Raw genomic sequence first — 14,080 nt, forward strand, 5'->3', positions numbered from 1 at the left:
AAGCTATATTGTTTGATCTCTTCTCGTGTCTGCAGAACCTGTAAATGTAACATAAGCTTCTATTTTCACAGTTTCTCTGCCAAGTGCTTTAGTCGAGCGGAGACTTTTATGCGTTACTTTGCGCTTACTTCCACGTGTGACATTCATCTTTCATACGCGGGGACATGCGCACATGGACAAAACCGTGACAAAGCCGGTTAAGGTGTTTACATGCCATGCGAAATCGGCGTAATGAGCAAAAAACTACCTGTGCGGATCGGTTTTTGCTTACGCCGTTTATGAGCTTTCCCCGATTAAAAAAACAGTTTTACGCGTTTACATGACCCCACGTGTTATCAGTTTATTAAGCATAATCCGCGTAAGACTGTGCATGTAAACGCACTCACTAACAGACAATTCATCTCATAATCAAACAATTCGACACGTCCAGAGAAAATAAAGTCATCTAGAGACAGGCAGTTACTATATAAAAAAAAAAATCTGTAATCTGAGCATTTGAAACTAAATAATACTCCATCATCATAGTCGTGTTCTGGTGCAGACTGTACTGTGTTTCATCTGATCTTTTAATATTTGTTAGAATCAGATTCAGATTTACATTTATTCATTGGGCAGACAATTTTATACAAAGTGACTTTGAGAGCACTCAGTTTACTTTTTTTATCAATATGTTTGTTCTTTGGAACCAACCTTTGACATTTCCATTGCTCGCTTAAAACTCTGGTGGGATCACTTTAGCAATGTTCTGCAGTTTTTTTATTCTTTATTTATCTGAAGCAATCACTGTAAATTCAGGGCAACCTGCTTACAAGTTTGATCTTATACAGTAGACAGTTTCCGCTACAATAAAAAAGCTTTTGTGGCCCAAACCTCTTGTAGATTTCTGCATAGAATCAATAGCAACATGATTCCTCTAGAGCAGTGGTTCTCAATCCTGGTCCTGGAGGCCCACTGCTCTGCACATTTTGTGTGTCTCCCTTGTTTAACACAGCTGATTCAAATCATCAGGTCATTGGCAGAGATCTCGTTGTTCGTCAGATAAAAGAGACATACAAAATGTGCAGAGCAGTGGGCTTCCAGGACCAGGATTGAGAACCACTGCTCTAGAGCAGGGGTTTTCAAACTTTTTGTGTGTGTGGACCACTATTTGTAATCAAGAATTTTCGCGGACCACCTCATAATACTTATTATAAAATATGTCTACACAAAGTCCTGAATTAATCTGCACATCTAAATAGTCTTACTAGCACTAAAACTATAACTGGTCATCGCATCAGTACAACAGGTTTCTTAACCTTATATCATAATTATTTATATACATATTCTTAGTGTTGGGAAAGTTCACTTTCTACATGAACTAGTTTAGTTCACAGATCACAAATTTTAAAATGAACTAGTTCAGTTCATAGTTCATATTTGAAAATGTTAAACTAGGTCACAGTTCCAAAAATGAACTAATTTATAGTTATTTTTTCCCATATTATTTTTTTAAATGATTGCCATTATAGCCCATATAGAACCACCAAACAGCTATTATATGATCAGTTTTAACACTGAAGCTAAATGCGTAAGATTTCATCTTCATGTCCAACTTTAAATCCTTGTTCAACCAGGGTTTAAATTAGCATTGACTGTCTTTTATTTTTTGTATTTGCTTTACACATACCTTGAAAGGCTAGCTGGGTGGGGGTCGCACCCCGGGCGAGAAGCGCTGCGAGGCATTGCGTGTTTGACAACTCGCAGGTATTGCACTCCACACGTGCACGTTAAATAGCGGGAGCTTAGTCAAAGTCTATTTCAAGATCCGGAATATGCGTTAGCAGCCTATGTTAATCGTTAACGATTTAGGACAAATATGATGTTATTTAATGTTAAACTATTTGAGTTGCGCGGCAGGAATTTCAGAAGCGTCAGTGTTGTTGTGATGACGCATGCAGCGTGACTGGTGAACACCGAGTGGTGGCGGTGTTGCCAGATTGGGTGTTTTTTTCCGCTACACATTAAGGCCTGTTTACAGTGTGTTTTAGTCGGGTTTTCGCCTGGAAGAATATACAAATCTGGCACCCTATTGAACGAGGTTAAACTGAGAGAGCGTGCCGTTCACAGGCACCAGAATGAATGAGTTCACAGTAACGTTTATTAGGCAGCAGTACACGTTCGCCCAAAATATGAACGAGTTTGTATATTAAAATATAAATATTCTTATTTTGCCTTTTCACGGACCACCTGCAGTACCCTCACGGACCACTAGTGGTCCGCGGACCACAGTTTGGGAATGGCCGCTCTAGAGTATATTATTTCTGATAACAAGCAAAAAAAAATCTTAAGTAAATGATCTTACTTCAAATCATATCTAAACTACTGCACAGAGCTAACAAGTGTGTAAAATTCATTCTTGGCCAAACCTCTTATCATACATTGACATCCCTTCGTCTTAATGAAACCGAAACATTTTTAAGTTATTTGTTCCAACTTTGCTGACTGTTAAAAGTGTGTAGGTTTGACAATTTTTGTCAGATTTCAACAAATCATGCATTGTTTTGAAGTTTTTTAATAGAGAATGTCAAAATATAAATAACTAATTTTTTCCTCATTCAAACTCAATTTGCCAGCACGGGTCACAAATGATGCAGCAGCAAACAGAAATGGAGAAAGAAAGGGGTCTTCTGAAAGGAAAATTCATATACAAAATGATGTCTGATGGTTCTGTTAAAAATGTAAACAGGCTGGTGTAAACATACACTTGTATAAAGCATCTATATTTGTTCACATCCATGTTGATTAGAGTATTAAAAACTTGAAAAGTGTTAAATTAAGGTAAATATGGAACAGATAAAAAATGTGTGATTAATCGCAAATTAACTTATAACAATCATGAGATTAATCTAGATTATGGTCTTTATCATACACCCGGCGCAATGCAGCGCAATGCACGACGCAAGTGTCTTTTGCCAATTTCAACCCAGTGCAATTATCATTTTCATGTTTAGTGCCACGTTGTTTAAATAGCAAAGCATTTGCGCCCCCTTTTGCGCCCATGGGCGTTCTGATCTAAAAACAATGTGTGTTCAGGCGCATTGTTGGCATGTTGCTATTTTGAGGCAACTAAAATAGACTAAGCTATAGACCTACTAAAACCTGGTATAAAGTCTAAAGTCAATGGTGCAATGGCCCCTATTTTAACGATCTAAGCGCATCGTCTTAAGCGCACGGTCTAAATGGGCGGTCCGATGCCACTTTTGCTAATTTAACAACGAGAAAAATGGTTTGTGCGCCGAGCGCAGGGTCGAAAAGGGTTGTACATATTTTCCTAATGAGTGGATTCGGACATGCCTAATTAGACTAGGCGCTGTGCGCTTTAGACGATGCGCTAAGATCGTTAAAATAGGGGCCTAAATATTTTAATCTAATGTGTTTTTTATGGTCTCCCACATAAATTGCTAAATCAGCTACAACTTGTACAGACTCAGCAGTTAGAATTATTGCGTGACCTATGAGAGTTATCTTGCTGATGTTCTTGTATGATATACTCCCTCTCGTTCTTTATGATCTGAATTTTTTCTGTCTTTAACAGTACCATGTGTGCGTGTCACAAGGTGACGATCTTTTTAAGGGCGGAACCAAAGTTAGGGAAGTTTTGGTTCCGCCCGGAAGTTTCCCCACCGGGCCGCATATGAAGATGGACCTTTTTACTTCCTGGTTTCCCGGGCGACGCTGTTAGGGCTTTACGAGCCACAGGTGTGAGGCATTGGTTAGGCAAAGTGTGATTGGAGGCTGGAAGACAATGAAGCACTTAAATAGCTCTGTTGGAACACAGAAAGGGGGCGATTCAAACGAGCGCGATGGACACGAGAGGCGAGTGACACGGGGGAGCTCCTTTGCCGAAGGCAATACAAAGACACGCACCTTCTGAAGAGCCCGAAGCTCTGTTGATCCGGGGATCGCTAAAGCGAGCGGAGAGAGGACAGAGCCATAGGAGGAAAGAAAGGAAGGAAAGCGGTGGATCTTTTGAAAGGAGCACCCCGAAATCGCTTATTATCCCTGTTGTTGACTTACATTGATGAAGATACCGAAGACCTTATAGGTAGAAGAATTAAACGAATACTGACCTTGGATGAAAGAAACGAAGGAAGGAAAGACACACCATTGTGAGTATACGTTTGTGGAAAAGTGGTGTTGGTGGCTGAAAACCACCCTGTCTATGCATCTGGAGTCCTAGCAGGGTGAGATCAACCTTGGGGAACGTGGGACGAAGAAAGTGCAGCAGTTGTGAGTAACGTAGTCTCCTTATGGAGGTGTTGTGCATGTATTTGACCTGTATATCTCTTTGAGTGTTTCCGAAAGAGAGTGGGTGGCCCTACCCCTGAATCAGCGCGGTGGGTGAGCCGAAGGGTCTTTGTGCTGAAACAGCTCCAGTGACGAAAACAAACACTAGGCCGAGTTACCATCTCCATATTTTCGTCCAGAGCGAAGTAAAGGAAGACGGGCGTCTATTGTGTGCACTGAGCATGGTGGGTGAGTCTTGGATGTAGAAATTTTCACGTGAAGTGGTGCTGTGTAATGCTGTGTATTGCAGTGAGATTGCTGTTGTCTTGTCTGACGTATCCCCGCCTCCAGTCACTCGTTCCTGAGACGACGAAGAGGAAGAACGGTCCTAGAGTAAGACCTGTACATGAATATGCTGTGAGTGTGTTTCAGTCTTAAAATCACGGAGTGGCATCTCGAAGTATTTTCCCAGCCAACGCCCGGCGGACTTGAGTTTAGGAGTGGCGGTGAAGAACTGTGCTATTGACGGTGTGTGAGTATTACCTATAATATTGCTACCTTACCTGTGTCTTTTTATCATCACAGAGCTTGAGGCGAAGGAGATCCGCCGCCCCGAGGTCTCGACGAAAGGGCGCCCCGGTCCAGTTTTCGATTGACCAACGGGTCTCGAGGAAAGGGCAGCGCTCGACCCGGTGTGCCGGCGTGACGTTCTCGCCCCTCTGTAGACCAACGAGCTCGCCGAGAGGGTTTTGGCCCCCGGCGTCACATAGGAAACCACTGTCCAGTTGACGCATCGCGTAGCCAGCTATCGTAAGTCCGCCACCCTGGTGAATAATATATGACCTGTTAAAACTGCCAAATCAACAGGGAAGAGGAGTGTGTTGTGAGAGCTGTGCAGAGAGCCATACCTACCTCGAAGCGGTAGTCAGCAGACATCTGTGGAGAGGGAGAGAGAGAGCCAGCGTGAACGCTGAGATACCGAACTGTGAAGAGAGCCATACCTACCCAAAGCTGTAGTCAGCGCAGAGGTGAGAGAACCATTGGAAACCGATTCATGGTGCCTTTGTGTCCCAGCAGTCATCTGTGGAGAGAGAGAGAGAGAGCCAGCGTGAACGCTGAGATATCGAACTGTGAAGAGAGCCATACCTACCCAAAGCTGTAGTCAGCGCAGAGGTGAGGGAACCATTGGAAACCGATTCATTGTGCCTTTGTGTCCCAGCAGTCATCTGTGGAGAGAGAGAGAGAGAGGGCCAACGTGAACACTGAGATGTTGAGCTGTGGAGGAGAGCCTAGAGTGGCCGTTATTTTAAGTTCCCTTTCCCCTTCCCTATTTAATATTTTTAAGTAAATTAAATAAAGTATATTTTAATTTTATGCTTACCTTGTGTGTCTGGTCATTGGGGTGGCTTTGGGAATCTCCTCGAGGTGGAGAAAGGGGCGTGACCTTATTTACATCTGGGTCCACCCCTACCTGTGACATGCGTCTTTCTTCCAGGCCCGGGGTGGGTAATCGGGAGAACCGGGAGAATTCCCGGTGGGCCGCTTCACTTTTGGGTTGGTCGAGTTTTTTTTTTTTTTTTTTTTTTCACGTTAGTGAGTCTATTTTCTCTTAAATGAAACTTCACACGTTTCGCATTGACACTGCAACGCGCAGCCTCTGCATGGGTTGTACCATGTGAAGGAGTTTTCCCCTCCCCTCCCATAGAGTTGGTTCGGTCCATAGCCCGCCAAGAAAACTTTTCTCCGGTAGGCTGGGCCGGCCCTACCGTAACATTACGCGTCTGAGAGGAGGAGGGCGTAAAAAACAGGTTGAAGAAAAAATCCATTGGAGGAGGATGCTGCCAAATGTGCCAAACTTACAGATTTATTTTCAAGGGGACAAACAAATGTGACAACAGGTAACTTAAAGAGAAATAAGCCTAGTAATGATTAGCATTAGCAACGTAATTATTCGGCTAATACCGTTGTCAAACTATTTACAAGCCAAAAATTTTTTTTGTTAAAATATTACCCTTTTGTGTATACATGGCGATTCATAGACTTTGCAAATTTTATGCAAGCAGCTTCTGAGCAGTCCCCCACTGAAAATGAGGAGGCCATGAGTAAACAATATGAATTAAAGTTATTTAACCCTCAGGTTGTGTTCAGAACCCTGTAACACCTTTTGTTTTCCCAGTCAAAAATGACCAGCCTAAAAAAGCTTATAAATCACTCGTTATGCTATTTAACCAATATTGTATACAATATTTTTGTCAAATATTTTTCTTTTTTAATTAGGACTTTTATATTTCTATTTGCATTAATCATCGGCCTCATAGCATAAGCAATGCTCATAATTTATCAACCTTTCCTTGTCGAATACACTATAAAAAGAGCTGGGTTATTTATATATTTTATATATTGGACAAAACACGCTGCTGGGTTAAAATTGACCCAATGCTGGGTTGTTTTAACCCACCTGTTGGGTTATTATAATCCATGGTTGCATAACAACCTAACATTGGGTTATTTTTAACCCAGCATGGGGTAATTTTTAACCCAGCATGTGTTCTGTCCAATATTTACCCATTATGGGTAAAAAGTTACCCAGCCTTTTTTAGAGTGTAGAGGAATATTTTTGTTAACTTCTTATCTTAAGTGAAATATTATTTAACTTTTACCTTATTTGTTGAACCATGATATTAATAAAAACTATAGTAAGAGCTGAACTGTTGCTTTATTTATCCAATTTGAAAAAAGTGCTAATTTGGAATAACACTATGGAAAAAGTGGGCCGGTCTTGGGCCTGAAACTCCCGGGCTGAAAAGTGGCCCCACTCCGGCCCTGCTTTCTTCTGTGGGTCCACGAGCCTTTAGTAACGTTGCACCTTATCCATGGAATAAACTTCCTCAGGATATTCAAAATAGACTCTCTGCTCACTTTTAAATTCTGGTTAACAACACATATTTTTAAGCAGGCCTATTTTTTATGTTGTATTCTGTTTTTTCCTTGATTGAAAGTAATTTGATTGTTTTGTGTTTTATTGTTTTTTATGTTTTACTTTTTGTGAAGTGCCCTTCAGTGCCATGAAAGGTGCCTATAAATAAAATGTATTATTATTATTTGTATTACCATCATATATATCTATATTAGGGCTGTCAGTGGATTAAAATATGTAATCCAGACAGATATCAACAACATTGTGACATCAGGGGAAGTCCACAGGAAAAGCTATAAATGTTTTAAAGATGAGCTGTAAGTATTTCTTTGAATGGGATCCTCTAACAGAAGCAATAAAATGTCTGTTAAGAGTTGTACACGTCTGCTGGGACTCATCATTCTCTGCCAATTTCTCACAGGTAAAGTATATATGGTTTTTTTTTATGTTCTGTATGATCTGCTGTTCTTCTATTCAATGAGTGCTTAATTATTTATTTATTCTGGCAGTATGGTAAATTGTCATTTTAAAAGTACTCAGCTTCATCTTTCTGAAAAATCATCTTATTATGTTTTGTAAAGTTTGGTCCGTATTACTTTAAAACACAATTCATTAGCATTTAGGGGCAGTTTCCCAGACAGGGTTTAGATTAATCCAGGATTAGGCCTTAGTTATTTTAGGACATTTAATACGTTTTTTTCAAACATACCTTACTAAAATACATTACTGAGGTGCATTTTGAGACATAACAATGTGTCAGGTATGATCAAGAAAGAACCCAAATGCAGACTTCGTGAGACACCAAAACAGGTTTATTAAACAGAGAAAACAAAACCCACGAGGGGGTAAAACAAGACAGTGATGATGACTGGACTAAACTAAAACAAAACAAGAACTTGACAGAACTAATCAACATACAACTTGAAATGGAAGAACTTACAATAAACAAGACAATATCCTTGGCAATGAACTAGACTAGACACAACCTCTAACAAGGAACAGTACGAGGCAAACGAACGTAGACAGAACACAAATCACAAGGACCTTAAATAGGGAAGAAACTAATGAGGGGAACAGGTGACAATGATTAAACAATAAAGATGAGGCTAACAAGGGAGCGGGGTAAAAGAGACAAGACACAGGAAACACGTGGTCTAGTAAACCAATACTGAGACCACGTGAACCCACACAAAACATGGGTCTGTCATGATTCTGCCACAAGAGACTAAACAAAGAACAAGAAGGCAGAACCATGACAACAATGGCACTGATATGCTAAGATATTTCAGTGTAAGGTGTTTTCAAATTAAGGCAGCTTTAAACATGCATTTTAGTCTGGGACTTTATAAGCCCAGGAAAACACCCTTTTAGTATGTATGTGTCATTCTCACATTCAAAGTCTGATGTCAAGATTAAGTTATAAAGTGATCTTTACCAATGTTTGAGACCAATATTTCATATGTAATTTGTAATATATATATATATATATATATATATATATATATATATATATTTATGAAAATAAATTATGAACCACTGGCTTATATTGATTATTCTATTGAAATAAAATATGTATAGAAATATAACCAGTCCAACTCGCACCCACTCATAAGCAAAATTCAGACTTTGAAGTTTCAGGACCAATAATAATGTATATTGATAATTTATTACACCATGTTGAAAATGCCCATTTTGGGGTGTGCAGGAAATGTGCTGTTGTTGTGTGGGGGTCTTTAAAGGCCCACTAAAGTTCCTTAGAACGAGCAGCTTTGTTTAATGTGGTGATGCCATTTCAACTGAAACAGGAACTATCGAGAAGACCTTCCCCCTTTTTTTAAATAGTTCAAGTTCAAGTTTATTTATATAGCACCTTTCTTAACAGCCACATGGCTGACCAAAGTGCTTCACAGTGCATCTAACATTTCACACACAAAAGATACACATATACACAGTTCAGTACATTCACAGCTAAAATAACAATTCTTTAAGAAAATTAAAATATAAAATAAAATATGAAAAAATAAATAATGTAATAATTGAAATGTATTCCTTCATTGAGTATATATAAATACTCAATGATAAATAACCATAGCTTTTAGTTTATGGCACAGTCCAGCAAAGCCACATTTGATAGCTTGTGAGCGCCAGTTGTATTAAAGGGGACAGAGAATGAAAAAAACATTTTTACCTTGTCTTTGTTGAATAATGGTAGTCTACCACGCATTCACGAACATACAAAAAGTGCTAGACATGTAAACATCTAAGTTTTATAGAAATTCCTCTTTTAGAAATGTCAGCCAGAAAACGGCCCAATCTGAAAAACTGATGCTTATGACATCACAGGCATCTCACTGCCCCTCCACTTTAAAATAATTGGCTACATTTTTTGAGTGGCAGCAAAGTCAGCCAATCAGTAATGAGATTGCAAGTTAAGCCAGTAGGGGGAGCCAAATAGGTGCAAAACCACTTGTTTAAAATCCCCCACCCTAATAGAGCTATCTGAGAGAGGTTTTTAGGAAGCTTCAAAGGCATTATTGTTAGGAACTACACAACACGGGATCCCAGAGCAGAGGGTTTTTAATAGTATGTATATGAGAAAACACTTGGTGAAAATGTATAACAGAAAACTCTCAATGTCCGTGTGTGTGATGAATGGAGGGAGAAAACACTCGCGAGGCGGACCACAGCGATCTCCTCTGGAAAGTCTCAATGTGGGAAACACAGCTGGGCTGTAGGACATCCACAGAACTGTAAGCACAGAGATGTAATCCTGGCAGGCAGACAGAGAGGTTCCTGGCGGACAGAGAGAGAGAGAGGCGGTCAGAGTCTTCAGCAGTGTCTGTGCTGGACAGCGCACAGCGGCAGTCCGAGTCTTACGCAGAATTACGCGCCGAAACGCACTGCGGCTGGACAGCGCTAGATGTAGACAGGCACTCGGGAATCCACAGACAGAGGGTACACAGAGGCTTGACGGTAGACACACCACTCGGGAGAGACTGACAGCGGGGCAGGGATCTAAAGGGGCAAGGCAGCAGAGAGCACGGTGAGTAATCCAAAGGAGCTAGACAAGACAAGAGCTAGACAAGACAGGAACTAGACAGAGCTAGCGGCACGAACACACTAAGACGAACTTGCAAAGAACAGAGGAAACGAGGGGAATTTAAATCAAACCGAATGGGCAAATAATAAGGATCAGGTGTGGGACGGCGGTGAGAAGAGTCGGAGATAATGAGGTCACCAGGTGGAAGGCGCGCACGTGTGGAGCTGTCAAAACATAAACACAACACAACACATGGTAAAACAAAGACAAAGCGGCCACTAAGACCGAAATCATGACAATTATATACCCAAACAAAAAAAATTTTGTCTACATGTCACATCACAGAACAAGGATAAATACTGCGTTCAATTATTCTATGTCACCTTTAAAATAAAGTCTAATAGAGATATAATATGACACTGTTATTACAGAATAAAAACAATTGTAACATTGATGTACAATTTTTGTTTGTTTGTGTGTATGCATGGGTGTTTATCTGCTCTTTACTCATCAGTGTTAAGTTGAGGTTGTCTAAACATTTGTTATGCTTGATCTCCTCCTCACTGTTTTCAGCGCATATGATCTGCTCTGTGCCATCGTGCTGGACCAGAGCATTCCTGTTTATGTGTGCTGTAGCTCTATGCAATATCGTATTTTATTTACCCCATTAGAAAGCATATTTACACTTTCTGAATCATTTCTGATCCCCTACACATACTATATGCCATTCCCCATATAAGAACTATAAATGGATTAACAAGTGTCTCATCTCGGGGGCTTGTGATTTCAGGTGGAGCTTTCACACAGTGCAGGGAGCGAGATGTATTGATGTCTAGAAAGCATTTGATTGGACAGAAAATTTGATGAGTCATATTTATAGTAAAAGGAAAAAAAGTTTAATTTTGATTTCATTGATTTCATTTCACTTTAAATGCAAATGAGCTGCTGCGTCCCTCCCCCATTATGTTATCTATACCGAAAACATACACAATTTTTACCAAGACATTCACATTATTTCATTGTTCATGTATAGAAGATTTAAAATAAATATATTTCACCTTAAAAAATAAAAATAACTGACATAACTGTGGTCTTTTGACGGTTGTGGACAGGATTTGCGCAGAAAACCGCAACAACTTGTTGAGTTTTGAAGGGATTTTAAAAATGGAGTAGACAGATTTTATCCGGTGTAAAAAGTACTCTAAGCTGATAAGCCTCTCACTGGCAGCCGATGAACAAAGAGGTGTAATAGACCTTGTTCACACTGCCAGTCAAAATATGATTTTGGTGCATATTCGATGGGATTCCAATCACATTTGGGATGTGTGAATGGCCAAAAACCACATGAAATCTGTTTTTGCTAATACGTTTCAGGCTACATCCAGAGGTGGTTTCAAATCCTTTTCAAATGGCATTTCCAGAAATCCATTTCGGTTACGTCATGCTGTTGCGTCATGTAAATGTAAACACGTCAGATGTCGAGGCAGATTGTTGTGCCAGCGCGGCATCATTGCCATAGAGAAAATCCAGAAAAAGGCAGAACGCTACAGGACGCACAGATCGGATCTGAACAGTTGCGATACACAATATGAACAGCAAGTCTGTCAAATTGGATATGCACCAAAATCAGATTTGGACTGACAGTGTGAACAAGGTCTTAGTCTTGATAGAGAGGCTGCAAATAGCAGGGAACGTGAGAAGAGACTCCCTGGTGTCTGAAACACAGGTCAGATATCCATTAAACTCTTTGCTGGCTTCATGTGTTGTTGGTTTTAAAGAAGCGAAAAAATCTTCATCATGAGATGAACTGTTGGCCAATTCCTTACAATGGTCCAAAGGCTCCAGAATAAATAACATTAAACTGGCCATCAGCGCAACTCAATTGGTTTGTTAAGAGCAAGGGAAAATGAATTAAGTGATTTCTAAAAAAATAAGTATTTTTGACTGTAAATAAAATTGTCAGGAGTAAAAAGTACTTTATTTTCTTGAAAAAGTAATTAAGTAAAAATATTGATTTTAAATTGTACTCAAGTAAAGTTAAAATCCCCAAAACTAATACTTAAGTACAGTAATCAAGTAAAATTACTCAAGTACTTTACACCTCTGATTGTATCATACAGGGTGGTTGTGTGTACACACATAGGCGACACATGTTCAAACAACATATAAAAGTACATTTCTCATATCAGGTGAACTTTACAGCTGTAATCCATAACATTTTCTCGGTTAAGAAAATCTTGAAATACAATACAAAGATCAACAAAATATTTCAGTTTTAAACAAGATGCATTTGACATATAATTTCATCTAAAGCATGAATAAACCTCATATCAGCAATAACAAATAATACTGCTGAACTTTTTAATGTTTGCTCATTAGAACACACACAAAAAAAACTCAACATCTTTTAAAAAATATATACTTAAAATAAACTAAAATTTATAAATAGCTACATTCCAAAAAATGGTACTGTAATTGCTACAAATCATCACTTTGGGGATGGCGGCATTTTTTGGGATATATGACTTTTAAGATGTAATTCAAACTGTCGCGCCATGAGGGGGAAAAAGGGGGCATGGCCCCCTCATATCTGAATTGTGGTCCCCCAGTTTTTGTTTTTGTATTTATTGCAATTTAGAAGACTAACTGAAATAAACTTAAAATAGAAAGACAAAATTCTTAAGATTTCGTTATTTTCTATTTATTTTATATGCTACAGGGCTACACAATAGCTAACTCCGACTAGCTATTGAAGTATAAAAGAATAATTGCATTAAAAGATGATTGTACAGGAAAAGATAAACGTGGATTACTATTGGCTAACAATTTCTATTGGCTGCCTATCGTGCTGGGTGCGTCTTTTGTAACGCAGCTTAGTGTGTAAGGTCAGAGGTGAGTCATGACTCGTGTTATCATTAAAATGTATGTAAAATGCAAAACTATTGTAACCTTGTTATATTAACATTTACTATATGTAATAAAATGATAATCTTTTGTGAGTGAATTATGTTTTCCCCCATATATGTTTGTGTACACTACAGGCAGGTGAACAGCACAGAACATGTAAAAATAAAATTAGTATATATGAATGTGGTTTTAAACAACATTTATCCACGTGATTATCCACGTTATGACTTATGTGCGTATGTTTTTTCTTTATTCAAATCTAAAGCTACAATTTAACAAGTTTTGTCTGTTTGGTTAGCTGTGCATTACACAAATATTGTGTTTAAGGGAAAAAAATTTGACAAACGCAAATAGTCTGTTTTCTTTTTACAATTGTAACATGCAGGGCGTGGCAGTGGGGCAAAGCACAATGCATGTACAAATAATGACTCCGCAAAAATGTGCAATTTTATAGTTCAAACAGGGATGCTGATAAAGAGCCCAAATCTACAGATTGCCGTTTTAAGGGAAAAATAATTAAACCTGAATTGTTTAACTTCTGTTTATATTAATATGAAAAAGCTAATCTACTATATTTCAGGTACGAGTGAAGCAGAAGAGACTCATGTGTTCAGTAGTCCAGGTGAAAATGTCGCTCTGCCCTGTATTAATGTTCTTTCTGACTGCACCTCAAGTACATGGATCTACAACAAACATACATCATCAGCTGCAGTAGAACTGATTTATGGAGGAATAAAGAAGAAGCGCATAGAGAGAGCTGAGAGACTGAGTCTGGGGTCTGACTGCTCTCTGAACATCTATAAAACAACAGAAGAAGATTGTGGACAATACACCTGCAGACAATATGTGAATGGACAAAAACATGGAACTGATGCACAGGTTTATCTACATGTTCTTCATGGTGAGTGTTTCTGTTAATTAAGTTGAGTATATGTTTAACTTAAAAGATG

General features: G+C 39.1%; 1 protein-coding gene across 1 annotated transcript in view; it reads left to right on the plus strand.

Moving 5' to 3' along the window:
* Positions 1-13,682: 13,682 nt before the first annotated feature.
* The window catches only part of LOC135727442 (uncharacterized), a 29,272-nt gene continuing 28,874 nt past the window's right edge, over positions 13,683-14,080 (plus strand). Inside the window, exon 1 of the mRNA XM_073811709.1 lies at positions 13,683-14,031. Within this exon, the coding sequence (XP_073667810.1) occupies positions 13,683-14,031 (349 nt within the window). The remainder of the gene's footprint in view (positions 14,032-14,080) is intronic.

Source organism: Paramisgurnus dabryanus, chromosome 13, assembly GCF_030506205.2.
Source record: "Paramisgurnus dabryanus chromosome 13, PD_genome_1.1, whole genome shotgun sequence".
Classification (NCBI taxonomy): Eukaryota; Metazoa; Chordata; class Actinopteri; order Cypriniformes; family Cobitidae; genus Paramisgurnus; species Paramisgurnus dabryanus.